The 21,557-nt window shown below is 37.0% G+C and overlaps 1 protein-coding gene across 1 annotated transcript; it reads left to right on the forward strand.

The window, feature by feature from the left end:
- The first annotated feature begins 1,986 nt into the window (after window positions 1-1,986).
- LOC139722303 (peptidylglycine alpha-hydroxylating monooxygenase-like) lies at window positions 1,987-20,772 on the forward strand. Its single transcript, XM_071633612.1, has 12 exons — window positions 1,987-2,371; window positions 8,774-8,831; window positions 9,502-9,592; window positions 10,329-10,453; window positions 11,057-11,140; window positions 14,189-14,237; window positions 14,630-14,694; window positions 15,211-15,294; window positions 16,623-16,699; window positions 17,337-17,387; window positions 18,513-18,562; window positions 20,565-20,772. The coding sequence occupies exons 1-12, from the start codon at window positions 2,033-2,035 to the stop codon at window positions 20,743-20,745; spliced, it is 1,254 nt and encodes a 417-aa protein (XP_071489713.1). The 5' UTR covers window positions 1,987-2,032; the 3' UTR covers window positions 20,746-20,772.
- The last annotated feature ends 785 nt before the right edge of the window (window positions 20,773-21,557 follow it).

Consider the following 21,557-nt stretch of genomic DNA (forward strand, 5'->3'; position numbering starts at 1 on the left):
CGACAAAAGCAGAGAAGGGGACGAGAATATAGACGAGGACGATGGAAGTTGGGAAGATGTAAGCTGGGGAGAGGACGATGGAGAAGTGGGAGAGCAAGGTGCTGTCGACGTCAATCCAGCCGGGGAAGCAGCGGCAGGGCCACGGGTGCCGCAACCCTATGAGCCGCTGCCTTTCGATGGAGATGGAATGGCAAACGACGGGGATGCTCCTCGTCTCGATTTTAGACATATTCATTAAGACATATTTCAAATTTCATGGCGAAATGATGTTTCTATCTTGAGAAATTTAACTTTGAAATCACAGCAATATCACCCCATTTTTTTACGAGCACGCATGAAAATGTGACCCAAATCATGTTTGCAAACAACGCCGAAAAGCTGCATTCGCGTGTGGATCTCCAGCGATCAGATAATGAGCGTACAGCGGTTAGAAAATACGCGTAACAAGCGCAGAAGCCACTCCCCCTATGTGTTGTCATACCCTGTGTGCGCTGCGTGCGTACGTACGTGCTCGGTATTCAGTTTACATTCGATTCACATGTACCGTATTGAGCGCCCTACAACACGTACGAACCCCGCGTATGTATGCAGGCGCAGCTAGCTAGCAGCAGCTAGGCAGCCCCGCCGGTAAAATTCGGGGAGCCGAGCGGACGAGAGAGCATCGCGATTGCAAGCCAGGGCAGCCGGCATGGCGAGCATGGTTACGTTCGCACTTTGGCTAAGCGGACATGATTGTATTCACAACCGACTTCTCGGCTTTATAGTGCCAGTGACTAGAGCATCGCGAGTGCACTTTCGAAATATAAATGCCATATAAATGAACAACGATAAGATCATAACCAATCCACAAGTAAACTAATAATAGTAGACAGAAATTTAGTCTGGTTGTTTTGCAAGACGTACGTGATTTGTGAGCGTGACTGTATCCGATATGTACAGTACAGGGTGCGTGCTATGCTGTGATGCGTGTTGTAGGCCTATAGGAGCTATCGCAAGCGACACCAGCCCTGGTTTCCTGCCTCGATATGCACATCATACACAACACATACACACACACACGTAGTGACACACACACACAGAGGTAGCTCTTTGCTGGCAGCATCTGGCGTCCGCACCGTACCGCGCGCTGGCACGTACAGAGTCGCATCACTCGCGGATTAATCTTTTACGCGGGACGTTATTTTTCCAACCAAAATAAAACTAAAAAAGTCCTCTCAAAATTCTAAATTTTCTGAATATTATGTGATGTATCAAAAAATCGTTCACTAGAACATTTTTTTCTAATAATTCTTAAACAAATTAGAACATAAAATCCATCATAAGAGAGCGATATGACGCAATTTTAAAGCTTTGACAGCACTGCATTTGCGTGGACATAAGAGGGAATACCCTTACGTGACATCATAATCTAGGGGTCTTGACTCAACGGGGAATAAGGCTTCGATATTTTGACGAAATTTGAACGCATATTCCTCAAAAACCAACCTTTTTAGGGGTTTGAAAGATGTGAGATAGGAAAGTATGGTTAATAAGCCTTTCAAAAACACAAACAGTCCAGTTTTTGGCGATCGGCTTCTTATGTGAACTTTAATGTTTGTATGCTGTCAATGAAGGACTCATTAGGTATGGACATCCATGTGCACACGCATCCCCAAAATGTCGGTTACCAAGACGACCACGTGACGTGCTTACTGCTCTCCCCCCCTTTCTCTTTCCTTCTCTCACAAACTCTGCATCTCTCATCCTTTTTCTCGCATCCACTGCCGCTCTCCATGGTCTTTCGACAAATAAAAGGTTAGCCCACCTACCGTTTACTCCACTTCGCTCTATGTGCGTCATTCAGCACAGCGCGCGCATCTTCTCCGTAAGGCAAAGCTGCAGCAAACTGTGCATACACACAACACACACACAGCGAGTGTAATTATCCGTGCATGTACGCACGAACTACCTGCACAGCGGGCATTGTCAAATTGGATGCTGATAACACATTACTTTAGGGAGAAAGCTAAAATCGCATCACCCATCTCTAAATATGGCGGCGCATCAGCATATTTTACTTCTTCTAGCCCTTTTCTTGGTCTGCATGGGCCAGGTTTTGGCCAACGACAGGAGAGAAGAATGGATCGCAGCGTTGTCGAAATTACCCGGGCTGGAAAACAGATTCGATCTCGGCGACGATGTGGTAGAAGAGGATGATGACGGAGGAGATGTGATGGGGGAAGTGCCGTCGGAGTTCTTTAGCTATGGATCGTCATATAACCTGCAGGAGCCTTACTCTGTTTATGGACAGTCTGTGGAGGGGGAGGCAGCAGCGGTCCATCCCGACAATGGAACAGCCGAATTAAGGATGCCAAATGTGCATCCAACGAAGGTGTGTATTGCACTTGTTAATACTCTCCTCTTTAAAGTTCGAATAAGATGGTGATTTACAAGATGACGTTTTCATTGAGATTCCTCACCTCTAGCGGATTTCTGATGGGTATGGTCATGCTATTGTATTGGTGGTTGTAGAACAAACCTGTTCAGCGTGTCCAGATCATGATTTTAATTAGAGTGAAAGAAGAACATCGCGGGGCGAGTGGAGGAACATTAATCGTGTCACTAGTGTAACAAGGCCAGTAGCCAATCCTGCTATGTTACTATAAGTGTGTGAGATTTGTTGACCGGCCACCCCCCCCCCCCCCCCTTATAGGTAGGGCAGTATAATATCATGTACAGTAAGTTAACTCACTACATTATACAAGACGTATTTAACACACATGCCAGAGTACGCATATGCATGTCTCCGAGGAACCTGCGTGACTATTATTTTTTTTAGACATCAAGAGAGTAATAATTTATGAATAACTTTAATTTATGTTTGAAGACATTTGAAAAGATTTAGTGTGGGTTGTTTCAAGGGGCAAATCATTCTACTGTTCGCAGTCTTGTAAAAATAATTGTATTTTTAGCGAAAACTGTTCGAGTACGTGGAAGGTGATACTCGTAATATAAATCACTCTGCCGAGTAAGATATATGAGCCAAATGGATTCTTTTGAGCATGTATTGTGTTGATAAGTTTCTGGTAATTCATTCGCATGCAAAACCGCTGCAAAAGGTGTACATGAAATTCGAACATTAAAAGCATCGTAATGAGAAATACGTGCATAAACAGCATGCGCGAATATATGTTTCCTGCTAAATGTATATGTTAGAGTGGTAAAGAAAAGAAAAGCCTCGCTTCATGAAACATGTTTAGAGTGACAATGGGGAGGGAAGATTCCGCTCTATACAACAATGGATGTCTGAAGGTGGAGGTGGGCTGGGGTGTATTGTAGAGCACCAACCGTAAGTGCTGATTGGCATGCTGTCTTTTGAAGAGAAACAATGTTTTGTTTGACGCAAAAATGACAGCAGAATGATAACTAATTATCAACCGCTCATGTGGAATCAAGCAGAAGCTTTTCGAAATATTTTAAGAGGTATCTTGTTGGGTTACGAACCGTTGAATACTGTCAATCCAATGTAAAAAAAAAAAATGAAGGTCAGCTAGAATACAGCCTCACATTTTCCGACATCACACCAACTGTGATCAACACATTCCGTATTTACTTGTGGTATATGAGAGGGGAAAATAGGAAACAACATTGCATGAGTGATACATTTCTATACTAAGACAACAGACGTGAACTGATTCTATGTATACATAAACATGTATTCCGATTTTTTCCATTTTCCTATATCATTACACACAATGCAGTTTTATGCAGTGCAAATGTGGGAAATGATAAAAAAAAAACAACTGCCGTAAACTGTCAATCTTTTACAGTATATTGTGGTTGAAGAAGGTTCGGAAATTAACTGGATTTAAAAAAAAAAACAGTTTCGTTGGATTTACCTGCTTTCTAGTTTGCCACGGCTTTGATTTGCAATAGACTAATTTCATTACTTTCAAATATCTAAATTATTGGTTACAAGAGACTACTGTATATCTATATCTATTTACATTTTATTGTACACTAATACACAGTCGCAAGAGTACATCCCACAGGATTGGCTTCTTAGTACACTCATATAAAAGACATGAAAAAACACAAGCCAGACGCTATCTCTAAAATCAAAAGAAATAGGAAACGGGAAAGTTGGTCTTAGTGAATTGTATTTCCCAATAGGAATGGTGAAATCATAAAGGAATCTGAAGTGTTATCGCAGAATTCCTATTTTGGTCTGCTTTGTAACTGCCAGAACTTGCCCATCTTTTGCTCTATGGATCATAATGTTTTCATCGCTTCATTAGTTTGTTCAGATATCAGGCTTATCATAGCGAACTTTTTTTCTTGCCCTGTGATCTTGTGTGAAAATACAGGAAGATTCAGAATATTGTATCAAGTTCTGAACAACTTGCCCCTTCGACCCTCTTTGTTAATAAATAATTCACATTTTGAAGTATAACAGTCAGTCCCAGTGATACTGGTACACTTTCCCTTACAAAACTTGTAAAGAAGGAGCTGGATCAGGTTCGTTGAGCTTTATTTCAAAGCTTTATATATACTTCATCGTTATTTTTCGATCGCTACATCTTAAACATCCGTGATGACTGATACTTGTATCCTAGAAGTACGCCCCCGCTCGGCGAGGTCTATAAGTATACGATTCTCATTAAGGGTAACATCTCGGCTTCATTACAGTTATCCATCTTCTCTCACAAAACGGGTCTCTCCAACACTAAAGCCACGAACTTCATAATTGTTATCGTGAGGAGCTGACAGCAATTAACACGACATCTATAGCTTGCCTCCCTTCCTAAAACACTTCGCGCCTGATCGACGGTGTTTGCCAATATGAATAGCATTATTATGACCGGATCCATCCGCAGTCTCTTTTCCCTCCTATGTATATATTCTCATTTGTTATACGGGTTGATGTGCAAAGCTATTAATGCTTGGCATTGTTTACACAGCTGAGAATTTTTTTTTTTTGTTATCTGGTATCAATTTATTTTACGAATGTGCATAAATTATGGTGAATAACTGCCAAAACGGGCCTAACGTAAACAAAAAGGTCAGATGAGAAGTCTGAGAGATAAAATCTATATAAGATGGATTGATAGGTAAAACTGATAAAAACATATGCAAAAACGGGATAAATTGGTAGAAACGTGTAGATATAGATAGACATGTGGATAGCTAGAGATAGATGGATATATATAGATAGATATATGAATAGATTGATAGATAAATAGATAGATACTAGTAGATAGATAGATAGATAGATAGATAGATACATGAAAGAATAGACAGAAGGGTGAGTGGATAATTATGAATGCGTATATAGCTGATAAATAGAGACTGAAGAGTCAATATAACCAATGATAACTATGATTGATTCTTATTCTTACTAAGTATACACTAGATTGTGAAATTGTGAAATTTTTCATTATATTATGAAGATTGCCTGCATTTGTGTTTGACTCATGCAAAATGTTCTTTGCTCAGGCACCATGAATTTTATCACTTCAAAATATAACGTCAATACAATAGAGAGAGCAACGAGATATCCATCTATTTATCCATCTAATCACTTATCTTTCTATCTTTATCTATACTGAGTATCTAATATATCATCTATCTTCCATCTCTCTCTCTCTGTCTATATATCCCTACATCTATTTTGTTGCAACTGATTGACAAATTGCCCTACATCAACGTAAATAAGCACTGACTTGATTAGTGTTTAATAGTAGTAGCCATGATAAAAAAAAATCATGGGCGTACATACTCGAGCAGGATTCGAACCCTACGACATCCTAATCACCGGACAGGCGTCATCTCCACTATAGACCACCGAGCTTTCGCCCGTACATACTAGAGTATGTACGCCCATGATTTTTTTATCATGGCTACTACTAAAACACTAATCAAGTCTGTGCTTATTTACGTCGATGTATATAGGGCAATTTGTCAATCAGTTGCAATGAAAACATCTCGACGGAAGAATTTCATGAATTTGAATCTATTTTGTTTTTCTCCCTGTATTATGAATAAACTGAGGAGAGAGAAAGAAATATCATGAAAATGACAAAAGAAATGGATATCAATTTGTTTATGTGGAGATACATCAAAACAATTTCTGAATTGATATAAAATCCGGGAGTCTAAGTAAGCAGCGTTCGACTGGTATTCTTTAATTACATGACTTGGCATCTTTGGTGTAGAGATACATCATAGTCCTGCAGTAGTAGATATAAGAGATCTGCAGCTGTCACGCCCGTCTTGACTTAAAAAACCCCAAAACAAAACAAAGTCCGATTTCTTGGAATTAATGCGAATTATATAGAAACGGAAAATGGGCATGAAAAGGGAATTTTTGTTTAAAGAAATATGAGAGTTTTGCTCTCTAGATTAAAATGTGGTGAAGTGGTGCATATGGACGTCAAATTTCATCTGACTTCAGTCCGACCATGCGTACGGCGGGGAATCTTATATCGGCAGGTGACCGGAATTAATCGAAAAAAAAACCAACAACAACAAACGCCCGTTTATGTAGACACATCGCTGGACTTATGTAGTTACTCCTTGCTGTTATACACAATACATCACATATCACACACACACACACACACAAGTAGTAATTTGCCCCATCCATCCCACCCTTGTAAACACAATGTGACAAGGGTGAACGAATAAAAAGGAGATACGTAGGATTATACGTCGACAAATATTATCATTTTCGTACAGTTGTCATCATAAAAATGTTATCGCGATATTTTGCTCTTCTTTTAGCTCCTGTGCACTTTGCAATGTAAATGTTTGAAGACACGGGATATTCAATTTAATAATTAACTTCAACATTTTGCTGGTCCCAAAAGATAATTATCTGTTAAAATAATCATACAACCATGATAACAGTCCTGAACATTTCAAATGCCTTGAGAGTAATTACGTAGAGTACTCGAGTATTATGAGAAATCGTAGTATCTTAATTCAATTTTTTTCCTCCGGGATCAGGAGCTTGCGCTACAGAAACCAAATATTCACTGTTTGTTGAGCTCCCATGACCATTGTATTGGATAATGTCTCTAAAGTTAAATGTAACATAATCCTTGCAAGAAGTCATTACAAATATATTGTATGAGTTTCTCCTTTTCTGTATATACAAAGAGTCGTAGGTGTTAAGATCTCACTTTGATGATGATGATAGGTAATACCAACAATCGTGTGATCTTTGTAACGATACAATTATTGAAACAAAATATCAATAAAAACACAAAGGTGATAAATGGTTGCATAAAATGCTTTGGTTTCTTCCGCAATGGAGAAACATATCAAAGCGGTATAGAATGAAGACCAACGGATATAGTGAAAAATAAATGCCACTAATGTAAAGAAAATGCAAAGATGTGAATAAGTATTAAAGCTTTACATTACATGGGGGGGGGGGGGAGTGTGTAAGGTCATGATGCAGGCAACAGTCAGGGAGAGCTTAGAGAATGTGGGGGAATTATCGGCAATGGATGTTACAATATTAGATGATTGTTGTTGGATAATACATGTACATCAATAAGGTGTAGTTCCACCAATACACTTAAAATCGTGTGAAACGTCTGTTGATCAGCTTCAAATCAATAAATCCATTACACAGAAACATGATGAGATATTCCTACAACGTCTTAATATAATGACCTGGGCCCCGTTGCATAAAACTCCAACCTAATAGAGGCCGAGTTGTGCCATTAATAGACTATGATCGGGTAATACAGTCAGTGTGCCTAGTGGTATCGACGGATCATCAAAATCAATTATTCAAAGAGAGGGAAGGTAGTCTGCGTGAGATGGGGGCTTTGAATCCATTACTAATACTCATCAGATATTAACAACACATTGATGGGGGTAATAAACTTTTCATTAATGCCCGCATCCATTTCGCCAATCAAAGCTGCTGCTAAACCTATACATCAAAGACTGGTGTTACTGAAATGCAACTAAGAGTATTCCATTCTTACTGCGCAGATGCCTGTAAAATTGCAGCACTAGCACTAAATAGCTTCATTCAAAACACACAGTATTATCAAATGATTGCTTTTTTGCAGATTGATAAAAAATTTGTATTTTGTTGATTAGTCGTATGGTGATCATTGCATCATAAAGGACTACTGTACATCATTAGAAAATCGTATTCAATTTCTAATGGATATTATAAATAGGAGCAAGCGGTAAAGAAATGCTTTGAAGAATACAATACGCAATGACTATAGATAATGACACGTTATGATTGAAATGTGCGGTGTATAGACTATCATAGTGAAAAAGAGGACTTTGTTAATGTGAAAAGGAGTGTCAAAATATCATTTGTGGCATGTACCTCAGTCCGGTAAAAACCTCAGGATCATTATTCTAAAATCATAAAGTTTATAATGTAGCAAGGTTAAGGAGGTAATAACATTAGCAATAAGGTATACTCGGAATGAATCATTGTGATTTGCTAATTATAATCTGAATAACGACCTCCATGTATGCTTTTTCTGCTAATCTAATCGTGGTAAAAAGTAATTTGTATGCATGTTTTTGATGAATATTCAAATTTATTAATGATCTAACAATACATGTTGATAGGTGGCTACACGTGGTGACGACGGTCATCAAAACTGTGGAAGTGCAAATATATTGATATGAGTACGTAACAAGCAAATGGATATACTGGACCTGTTAATCTTGAATGTATTAAATGTAAGTTCAACCGAGTGATTATACTTATGTGTCTATATAATTATGTTACATTTTCTTTCTTTCTCAGCCAAATGAATACTTCTGTCATTCAGAACGTATGCCTGCTGATCAGGGTGTTTATATCGGTAAGTTTTTGATTAAATTAACATCATTATATCACTATTCGTAACAAGGAACATAATAATCTTCCCGAGAAACATGTCAACGCACTTTATCATCATCTTTTAAAAAAAAAATCCTTAAAAATTGCGCATGATATTATACATCAATCCAATTGGAATGTTTGTCGACTAGTGACCAAGGGTATAATGAAATTAGGTTGCCTTCGAAAGGATAGCCTGTAGCACATTTTGACTTATCCGAGCATACTTATTTCATTTGTGTGATTGATCAAGCACAGCCTTCAGCAAACTAGTTTTTTTCGTCTCTTCTTCTTACTCCTCCTCCTTTTACCTCATTCTCAATCCTCCTTCTTGCTTTCTTTTATGTTCTTTCATCTTTCGTATTTTTCTGTCATTTTCATTTCGTAGCTTGTTGTTACAGCCCCCTATCCCGATATTGTCAACAAAACTTGCACGAGAAAGGTGATATTAATGTAACACGATCAATATTTGGTCAGCTTCCATAAATTTTGCTCGTAGTCATGGTATCAGTTCCTATCATTTTCAGCAGCAAACAAACCATCAGAAATTTTTAGAAATGCGCTATATTCTGCATATACCTCTTATTGTTAATTGTCACGGTGAATGAAGTATATTAAGCTTACTCATCTTTCCGTCTCTGTACATTCTCCAGTTGGTTTTTCACCCGTCACTACGGAGGGTACAGCTCATCACATACTAATCTATGGATGCAAGGCGCCTGGCAGCTATGCTGAAAAGTCATGGTGAGTGTCAAAAAGGACATCATATATATGTATATATATATATATATATATATATATATATATATATATTACATACATATACATACATAGGCGTACATACAAACAAACATACACGCACTCTCAGACCTATACATGCCTACGCAAATATTACACAGGCATATACTCATACAGTATACAACATAACGAAAATATCGATTCGTGGTGGACTGAAAAGTGTGCTCTCATCTCTATTATGTTTTCATTAACATGCTGGTTGAAGGTCACATCTCTTACGATGAGATTGGTTAGATGAAGTTCATTTTTACTGCCACTGTGAACTGGATGAAGCTCTTTATGCAGATTTCTTTTGTCATAAATCATTAAGCTCATTAATGATTGGCAAATTCCGTATTATCTGTATGCCTTGTGTATACCAATACTGTTGTAAACAGATTTTATGACATAGGCGTACTATCGTAACTACAATTATTGAACAACAATACGTTCATTAATGCCAGCACAAGCATGCTTTATTTGTTGTTGTGGTGGACTGTTTTATTTTAAGTATAATAAGTTAATTTGTAATCCATCAGATTGACTAACAGTGCGATGACGAAAAATTGCCCAGTTATGTCATTTCTAATGAGCCTTTGATTGATTCTCAGAATGCCTCATCCCAGAGCACGATTGCGCGTTAGAAGGTCAAAGGTGACGTTTCAATATACCTTCCTTTTCCCGCCTTGTTGTCCCTCATCAGGAACTGTGGCGAAATGGACATGGCAGAGGATGAGTTACAAGAAGACACAGCTCCTCCATGTGAGACTGAGTCAAAGATTCTCTATGCCTGGGCCATGGATGCACCTCCTCTTCAACTTCCCAAAGGTGTGTTTTATAACAGTAATTATGATGTAGTCGGTTTTTTTTTCTATTTCTTCTCTAAATTTGCATGAAGTCTTCTCATTCATATTATCATTATTTTTTGGTCAGCTAGTACTATCTGAAAAGTGATAGCTGCAGTCACCAAGCATAGTCCTGTAGCTCATGGCATTGATATCGATAGATTGATTATAGTTTATTTTGCTTTCATTACGAAACTATACGTTCGTAAATTTGGGCCTTAAGTCAGAAACATGTTTGTATGGCGTAATTTGCGCAGATGAACAATTATCTTCAACTCTACCATTATATTAACTGGAACAAATAACAGTTTCTACAACAATATTGTAAATCTCTTGGAAAAGTTGAAGGTAATACTATTTTCTTTAAAGATAGTAATCATCTGAAATAATTTCCATAGACTTAATAGCAATAGAAATAGACGACGATGTTTATCATTTCTCTGATGATGGTCATCATTGATCTTAACATTCTGATTTAATCTGCTTATTCCTAGGTGATGGAAAACCTGAATAGGTCTGTTTTATTTTGTGAGACAGAGTTTATACCCCTTAATGCCTGTGTATCAATCAAACTTATCTTTATTAGCCGTGGGCTTTGAAGTTGGAGCAGACACTGGCATTAATTACCTGGTACTGCAGGTTCACTACGCAAAGGTCGACAAGTTTAAAGGTAAAATATACATTTTATAACTTCTTAATTCAGACTGTCCTACAGTTCGCTTCTTGTATAATCTGTGGAAAAGAATGGATCATTACCTAAAAGGAATGAGAAAAAAAAAAGGAGCATGACTGAATGATGAAATGAACCGCACGATGAAGCAGTAATAAGATGCAAGAAGTTTGCGATATTCAATATTGTAATGGTTGTTCGTGGGTGGTTCATTCCATTCAAGCGCAAGAATACTGTATACAATTCATGTAATAACTTGCGTAATGTTGGGCGACACACTGACAAGGAAAAACACTGTTTATGAAACTAGATCATCTGGCCTCAGGATGGATTCATTACATTTTTCTGATCACTTTCAGAGGAAGATACAACGGACGCTTTTGGGCATCTAAGCAATTTCGACGCAAAGTTTGCGATCTACTCTCGTTAAGAATATGTATCATTAATGTCATAAACATAATCAGCCTGAGAAACAATAGTTCGAAAAGACTGTTTGCCCTCATATTCATTCTTTGTGGAGAGTAAGTTTGACCGACAATGCAGGTAGTGGTTTACATCTCCGTTGTTATACATGCATTTTGATAAAAACTTTTGAGTTATAAGTGTGACACGCACTTTCATAATGTCGAATAGCCGGGAGTATAAATGGGGAAAATTAAATTAATTCTCCCTCGAGATTGTTATTAACGTGTCCTCCACTATATCATGTTAGCCTTCATCAAGACTAATATAAGTTTCGTTCTGTTACAGTGTTTATACTCGTAATCCCCCTGTACTCATCAATTCGCGTAACTCTCCCCTGTCTCTTGCACCTTAATATTCTATATGCCCTTAATTTCTCTCTCATTTTCAAGGAGTCGGTCAATTTCACTCACGCTATATAGCTTTTTACATTGTTGTCCCCGCCGAACGAGTTCGAGCAGGGGACTATGAAACGGGCTCCGTACGTGTGTGTGTCCGTGTGTCCGTGTGTCCGTGTGTCCGTCTGTCCGTCCGTGCGTCCGTGTGTGATCAAAATGTTCAAAATGCTACTCCTTCGCCATTTCTGACCCGATTTTGATTCTGTTTGCTTGATATGATAGCACTACATGGGAGCTTTGAAACTGCTATACAGAATTTTAGTTGTGACCTTTGACCTTGACCTTTGACCTATATTGTACATTTTGCTTCAAAATGCTACTCCTTCGCCATTTCTAACCCGATTTTGATTCCGTTTGCTTTATATGATGGCACTAGGTGAGGGCTTCAAAACTTCTACACAGAATTTTGACCTTTGACTTCTTTGACCTTTGACCTTGATTTTTGACCTATATTGTACATTGCCTACAAAATGCTACTCCTTCGCCATTTCTAACCCGATTTCGATTCCGTTTGCTTTATGTGATGGCACTAGGTGAGGGCTTCAAAACTTCTACACAGAATTTTGACCTTTGACTTCTTTGACCTTTGACCTTGATTTTTTACCTATATTGCACATTTTGCTGCAAAATGCTACTCCTTCGCCATTTGTAACCCGATTTCAATTCCGTTTGCTTTAAGTGATGGCACTAGGTGAGGGCTTCAAAACTACTACACAGAATTTTGACCTTTGACTTCTTTGACCTCTGACCTCGATTTTTACCTGTATTGTACATTTTGCTACCAAATGCTACTCCTTCGCCATTTCTAACCCGATTTCGATTCAGTTTGCTTTATGTGATGGCACTAGGTGAGGGCTTCAAAACTTCTACATAGAATTTTGACCTTTGACTTCTTTGACCTTTGACCTTGATTTTTGACCTATATTGTACATTGGCTACAAAATGCTACTCCTTCGCCATTTCTAACCCGATTTCGATTCCGTTTGCTTTATGTGATGGCACTAGGTGAGGGCTTCAAAACTTCTACACAGAATTTTGACCTTTGACTTCTTTGACCTTTGACCTTGATTTTTGACCTATATTGTACATTGGCTACAAAATGCTACTCCTTCGCCATTTCTGACCCGATTTCGATTCCGTTTGCTTTATGTGATGGCACTAGGTGAGGGCTTCAAAACTTCTACACAGAATTTTGACCTTTGACTTCTTTGACCTTTGACCTTGATTTTTTACCTATATTGTACATTGGCTACAAAATGCTACTCCTTCGCCATTTCTAACCCGATTTCGATTCCGTTTGCTTTATGTGATGGCACTAGGTGAGGGCTTCAAAACTTCTACATAGAATTTTGACCTTTGACTTCTTTGACCTTTGACCTTGATCTTTTTACCTATATTGTACATTTTGCTACTAAATGCTACTTCCGGCGGGGACATTACGCACCGCGTAATTTCTACTTTTCCTTGTTTGGTGTTGTTTCTTGCATGTTGTTTTCTCCTTTTCACTTTTTGTTTTCCTCCGTAGGAAAATATTTCTTTTATATGTCTCACGTACTCATCATTAACACAATAGTTATCATGATTGTATTTATCATAATCATCGTTACTTCTAATTACTATTGTCATTATTATCAGCAGTAACAGATTGTCAAGTTATCATCATCAGCCAAAGTATAGGGAGTGTTAAGTTATGGCCTAATACCAGGATTTTTTTTTTAAATGTTTAGTATAAATGCTGTTGTTTTGCTTCATGATATAAGTGTCGTTTTCCTTGTTTTTTTTTTTTATTTAATGAAATGTCTACCAGAGCTCGCAAAAAAAGTCCTCTGTGTATAATTGTAATATTCACTGCGCTAATCTAAGATGTAGCGCAAGAAATTACCAATGCGGGGAAAAAGGTCGTAAATTTTGTACGTAGATTCCATTCTCTTTCCTAGGCACGTACTTTTACCCAGCAGGGTGTATTCATTAGAACAACATCGTGTAATAAAACTAGCAGCATTACAATGATGCAACCATAACACCGTACACAAAACTAAAAGTTTATCAAAGTAGCCATCATTATTCATCGAACATTCATCAAACATCACTTTTTCAGTCGCGCGAGAATGTAGTGAAAAATAGTCGAGTTATGCAGCGCATAATCAGGCTGTACTTTGACTAATGATTGTGACTATCTCGGTTGCAGACGGGTCTACAGACAATTCTGGCGTTGCCCTAACCTGGACCACAGAACCGTGAGTACTTGACAGAAAATCTATGATGGATGCATTTACCAAGAGTAGTGGATACCTTTTTAACAGTTCCTCTACCACATGTCCCAATCATCATCATTTAACCAGCATTGCTCAATATACAAATAGGTAGTCGTTGGTATATAAATGATGCTCAGATGTTAATTGTTTTAACTGATAGATTATTCGGGGTGGGGAGGGAGGGGACGTTAAGTTTGATTTAAAGTCAATACATTGGTGATACACGTATTGTATTTTCTTCTTGTGCTGATTTCAAAGATACTTATATCCTGGGCTCACTATAATCATCTCATTCTACGTTGATTCGCAGTTGTTTAACACCCGACTAAGGAAATAGAAAAATCAACGGTGTCATTATTTTCTTTTCACTGCAGGCAGCCGCTGAGGGCAGGTGTCTATTTCATGGGATCCGACGGTGAGATTCCTGGCAAATCCAAAGGTAAGTCGACTCTTGTGTCACGTTGTTACTTTATAGAGAAACCCAGTTGATCAAGTAAGGCTTATGAAGATTCATTTGTATATACAGAATTGCTATCAAATCTTCAACATGTATATTTCTCATTACTCCAACGCAAAATAGACGCTGCCGCAGGTTGAAGACCGCCCGGTATAGGGCCTACAGTGTGTCAGAACATAATTTCGTTTGTTCGTTTGTTTGAGTGTTTTCTCTATTGATTTCGATGTTGTTGTTTTTTTTATCAAAGCAATAATGCGGGAAATTGGCAAATTCATGACAAAAATGTATGGTAAGAATGAAATGACAAGATAGAAGTGAAATGCTTATCACCTGCAGTGGGTGTATCTATGTCTTCCACACTTGCGACTGTACTGCAGCTCACGAGGCGTGATTATGCTTCGTCTGTTGTGTCGTCTAAAACTAGTTTAATTTTGATCATAAATGACAACAGCTTTTTTTCCATAGCTGATGTAAAGTTATATATTTTTTTTTCTCCAGATATTCATCTAGAAGCAGCATGTACATACGAAGGACCCCAGGTGATGCATCCATTCGCCTACAGAGTTCACACACACAAATTGGGTAAGAAATCGACATTTATCCATTAAATTCATTTAACAGATTCAAAACCGTTGTTTCACATCGACAAGCAAAGAACACTCACACACACACACACACCCACACACACACACACACACACACACACAAAGGGGCAAATAACAAATCAGTATCATCAAAATCATGGCAAATTAATCTCTTAGAAAGAACAAAACGTATCTATATATTCAGTCAGATATAAAAGATAGAATAGCTAAGGCATCATTTTTGGCGCATTTACTTGCTGAGAATTCCCATTTATGGAGTTCACTGAAACCATGAAAATGCTCAAACACTAAAAACAGAACCCTAATTTTATTTAAGTTAATTTACCCATTAAAGTTTTTATAAAATATGAGTGAGATACCAACAATCATGAATAAATCAATCATGAAAGGAAATTACGTTCATTAAGTAAATCAAATCCATAGGTCTGGGAACATACATTTTTCATTCCTCTTTCCATTTATATTAAACTAATAACCCTCATATTTTTTCAATTATAAATGACATATTACGGTGACATCTCTGCGTAAATTTCATTAAAAAGAAACAATATAAGGATATAATAAACTACAGTATTTTCAATAAGATTTTTACATGTTTAGTTTCATTGTCCGAAGTAGCTGCAGAAATGTTCTGTCTCATTTTCAAACTTATACGTTAATGGTATGTAAAAGTAAATTGTGTTATGAAAATATTGCTATCAAATACATTACTATTGTTATCTTGACTGCAATTGTATATGACAGTGCATGATGCGATTATGAACTATGCATGAACGGGATACAATTTGGCGTCCATCCATGCTAAAATGGTGTTTCGTTGTGATAAAGACTCTTCCAAAAATCTGATAAATACGTTGAAAACAAGCGAGAAATAACAGCCCTGAAGACTCCCACTCGATACAAGTACATACGTATAAACACACCTTCTCAAACCTACCATAATAAGAAATCGGGACATTATTCGTCAGAGGAAAGTCCTTGAAATTTGATCGTTTATAATATATTATGGACTCTCATATAGGTCAGACAAGAAGCAATTATACGCTTCACTTATATATATTTAGCTACATCATTGAGCTGCAGAGAAGAGATTAAGGGCACGCAGCTATTAAAAACAGATCAAATTGATCCATTTCCATTTCACATTAAAAAAGAGTCATCCACTATTATAGAATATGTTTGACTACAACTCCATGACTGTGTCGTGAAAATCCGACACATAAACAGTCAAATTTATGTTTAAATGTAAACTTAGATATAATGTCACTTCGTTTCCTTTTCTGCTTCCTATACCGGTACCTTTAGGTGAGGTTGTGTCCGGCTATCGAGTCCGCGATGGAACGTGGACGGAGATCGGAAAGAGGAGTCCCCAACTGCCGCAGGTTGGTTGACCGATTTATTGTAATGTAAAAAAGGAAGTAAGTCATCCTTAAAGATCTCCCCTCCCGGTCACTGTCATGGGGAAAAAAAGCTTCAAAGGCGATTGTCATGCTCCGATCACCATGGCATCATACAATCGGTGATCGCGGAAGTTTCTGAAAGCACTGATTTGCGGAATAGAAAAGCTCAAACAGATGAATAGAAAGTTTTTTTTTCTTCTTCTTCTACTTCTTGCCTCATGTCAAATTTGGAATAGTTAATAGCTAATGAATCGACATGAAATCTGTTTCCTTACAAATTCCACAGATGGAGCCCATTATAGTCCAGTCAAATCTATACAAAATGCATCTTAAATATTCCCTATCTTCATAGTTATTATATGATATATACTTTAAAATTTTCTCACCTTCATTGTCATTTTATATCACTGCTTACAATCATGCCGCTGGCATATCTGGCATACCTTTCTTTAATGCTTTTCTTGAATATATTTTGATCAAAAGCAAGAAATTAAACAGTGGGATGAAGATTATGGGGCATGATCAGCAGTTGTGATCTTTCAAATTTCATTTGTACAGAGGGAGACAAATTGAAGAAAACTCATATCCCATTAATTTTGATTATTTGTAATTTTTGCAGATGTTTACCCCGATCGACAAGGATATCTCAATTTTGCCTGGAGACGACTTGGTGAGTTTAACAGAGTAATGTATTTTAGAGTAAATATCAGACTTGATTAACATCCAGTCTTAGGGGACTGGATAGGCCACTAGGCCCTTCTGCACTTACCTTCATAGTTTTTACCCTGGAGTTTTGACTGTTGAGTGATATTATGTTATTTGCGATGGAATTGTCATTAGTCCGAAAATCTTCTGTGATTCCAGTTGATTAAAAAATCAACTTCATTCCTGGTTCATCATTTATGTTGTAAATTTCATGCCCAAAGTACTTTGTATCCAGACCAAAAAAAAAAAAAAAAATTCACTATATGTATATATATATATATATATTTATATATATATATATATATATATATATATATATATATATATACATATATATAAACTATGATTATTATGATGGTGATTATACTATTATCATTAATATATGCTTGATAATTTGTTTCTATTGTATCATTTTTTCCTATTCAAATAACTGAAGTTTGCATTTATTTACGACGATGAACTCAATAAAATCATGCATACATAAGTAAGCTGCTACAATATCTAATGACTTCAGTTTGTCTTGAATTCAGTGCAACCTCTAATATGTATGTAAATATGTTTGTATGTACAGTCTTTGTATGTATATACACATTCATATTTACATAATATGATAGCAAACGTAATGACACAGTATAGAAAAGCAGGTTTAGTCACAAGAGTGAGGGAAACACAAATATATTTTCAGAAAAACACATACAATGCAGCTCAGTTTACAATTCATTGAAGAGTTACAAAACACTATCATTGTAAATTTCACTCAAATGAAATTTTATTCATGAAGACTTTGACACATATTCTCATGGCAAGGAAGAAAAGAAATTTGGAAGTATGCCATAATAACCCTTTTCCAACTGTGTACATAGCCAGATATATCACGATAAGAAGCTGACTGTTAATGTAATACTAAGTGAAAAAATACACATCGTCCTCTATTCTCAAACAGTTGCGTTCTTGTCATTATCATACATACTAGTTTATACGGATTTAGTGTATATACACTGTATACACACGTTTGCATAGCAAACCACATTGAGCCTGATATCCTAATAATCCTAACATCATTGTCTCAACAATTTGTCCTCTCTTTCAGGCCATGCGGTGTACGTATGCTAGTGACCGAGAAGAAACTACCTTCATCGGGTAAGAACTCCTTTAAATGGATCAACACATGTACTACTTCATAATCCAACTTTGCTACATGACAGTATTTCATACCTCGAATTTGTCTACGACACAAATTCTTAATAATCTATCTAATTTGGGTTTTCCATATATGGAGGGGAAAAAAATTAACAGCTGCTGTAGCATGGGTGGAATACTATACATAGTATTCTATCCATGCTACACATGTGTAACACTTGATAAGTATAAGGTAGTGACTTGCAACACAGTGTCTGTAGATCTCCTTATTCTTTCCATGTGAACTGACCTCCAAGCTATCCCAAACATGGTCTGAGATTTCTCTGAAGCATGAAGGGAGCCTGCTATGGTCCCATAATTATTTTAATGCAAACTGCCGATATAGCATTGTTTAATTTGGGTACTGTTTTTCATCTTATTATCTACTTCAGCCATAACTGGGGGTTTCAGTATATTTAACCAATAGCTAAATCATGCACGGACATAGCAGTGCACCTAACTTATTGCATAACCCATTGAATAATCTTCTCTTCTTACTTTGGAAGCGCTCAGTTACAGTCAACATAATGTTATAGGGTTTTAAGACCAGATTATATAAGGGTTTTAAGACCAGATTATATAGGTCTATACATAAAGTTTGCAAGATTTCACTGAGATAAACTCCTGTTGAAACAAGAGCTGGGAATGGCCAAAATTCAGATTCTTTCTCCAAATTCAGTATGGTTGGGAGGTCTGTAAATAACATATAGTTGCATCAAAATAAAAACATGGCTCTCAGTAACTTTTGACACGAGTGGTGTACCTTTATAAAATTCAGCGACATCAATGCAAGGAAAAAAAAAGTTACCATCATGTAAATCATCCTGAGAAATATCAACCAAGAAAGGAATGATGCAAACCTGAAACAAACTTGGCTTGATGACCTCCTCTTCTCAAACTACACTTCTGCTTTCTAGTCTGTCTCAAAATCCTGCATAGTATTGTCAGATTTATCTGCAACAATATCGTCATACATACAACATCACATTACAAAACCATTGTGACCCAGATGGCTGTACACATATACCTTCTCCACTAGATAGGGGCTGACACAAAATCTAAAATACTTGTTTAGTTACAAGAAGACTAAATTGGCTGACTCAACTTAAATTGCCAATAAAGCTTACATATCATAGAGTACAAACTTTGCATGAAACATGCATGCATATAAGCGCTTAAATACATTATTGGCATCTCAGATAGTAATCAATAAATCCATTGCTTAATATGACATCTTTAATTTTCAACAATTACTAATTCAAAGAACTTAAAAAGTTGTTCAGTAAATTTGTGATCGCAATGTGCTGTCAGGTTTGAAAATGAAGAGGAGACTAAGCCTTACTGGAAGACAATGCAATAGGCAATGACAGAAATATATACTGCAAACAAAGCTCTGATTTCATACTTGAAAACTAGCTAGAATTTGATGGAAATCATGAGAGCTTTAAAGGAACAGTGAGCATCTTAAAAGGCTGGTGAAATGGACTGTTTATGAAATATGGAATGGATATCACTCTGGTTAAAAGCAACTTGAACTTTGCCTATAACATTCACTGAAGTGGAAATGAATACATACAACAACCATCAGTACTTGATTTCAAATTCTGTCCCATGCAAATATATTTTCATGTTTGAGTGTCTTCCTTGACGTCGGTGTAAAGTAGGGTATCTGGGAATGCTTGGTAAAGATAACACCAAGGCCCTCTTTGGAAGAGCACTGATGATGCTACCCTTTGTTTAAAAAAAAAAAAGATAAATCAAAAAATTCGAAAAGAATACAATCATTGTTATCTATTCAATTCTTCATAATCATTACTATTATCATTATTACAGATGGTGATTGTGATTCATACAATTATCATCACTATGATAAATGTAATTGTTATCATTTTTACCATCACTGTCTTCATTGCTATTGTTGCTGGAATTATTGTTATTGTTGTTACGATTATTTTCTCACCAGGATGACAGGTGATGATGAGATGTGTAATTTCTACATCATGTACTACACCACCGAGGACTCCCTACCAGATGATGATGTTTGCTATGGTAACGGGAAATACAAGTGGTCTCTGAGCTTCTCCAAGACACCGGACAAGGAAGCCAGCAGCCTGGTCAGTGATGCCCAGGCCAATAGCATGTAGGGAGGTCAAGCAACTTCAACCATTCCATTCACTTTGCATCATCTTTTTTGAATCATTATTTGCAAGAAGGAAACTCTTTACATCTTTAGAGATATTGTTTTTGAATTTTTCCGATCAGTTACCTGGAATGTTCTCATTTTTATTTGGGGTAAAATGCACTTAAAATATCAATTTAAAAAATAATATCAACTACCTGGTATGTGTGGCTTTCCTCATATCCAGCTGAATAAGAAACAGCTATCGGTTGATTGCCTTGTTGGATTGGATAAGAAAAGTGAAAATCTCTACAACATCATCCAAGAGAAAAATGTTTTGTTACGGTGCATACCTTTGCCATGGATATGAAACAATATAAATTACTAATGCTATCAATTTAATCTTGATAAAGATAAAGGGTATTACTACAAAAGATATAATTACAATATTGTATGTCTGAGTTCCTGCACATTGTGCACCTGAAACATGAGTTTATGTCAACCCTGCACCGTGCCCACAGTAAAATGTGTATAAACACTTTTTGAAGTACATAGATGTGAAACTTACGAATAAGACTGCTTCATTGTAGCACCCACTCAAGGTGTGCACTTAGGAGGTTGTCAGAAACTGTGCAATAACCTTTTTTTTTTTTTTTTTTAAATAACCTGCAGTGCTAGAACAAATCCTGAGAGTGAGAGCAGCCATGACACATCTCTACACAGGCTTTGAGATTTTTCTAGCAATACGGGTCATTTAATTCATTTCTGGTGATGTGCATCTACTACAGATGAAAAGACATGATGCCCTTTTCTCCTGATATTTGCTGCTAGTGGCAA

Source organism: Diadema antillarum, unplaced genomic scaffold (genome assembly GCF_040938485.1).
Source record: "Diadema antillarum isolate AM-2024a unplaced genomic scaffold, OU_Dant_1.0 scf00000163, whole genome shotgun sequence".
NCBI lineage: Eukaryota > Metazoa > Echinodermata > Echinoidea > Diadematoida > Diadematidae > Diadema > Diadema antillarum.

Bases quoted from the DNA above. Each gene is read 5' to 3' on its own strand.
- LOC139722303 (XM_071633612.1), top strand. From the start codon at position 2,033: ATGGCGGCGCATCAGCATATTTTACTTCTTCTAGCCCTTTTCTTGGTC. The intron at 2,372-8,773 runs GTGTGTATTGCA...TTTCTTTCTCAG, and splicing joins CAAATGTGCATCCAACGAAG to CCAAATGAATACTTCTGTCA. The intron at 14,695-15,210 runs GTAAGTCGACTC...TTTTTTCTCCAG, and splicing joins GATTCCTGGCAAATCCAAAG to ATATTCATCTAGAAGCAGCA.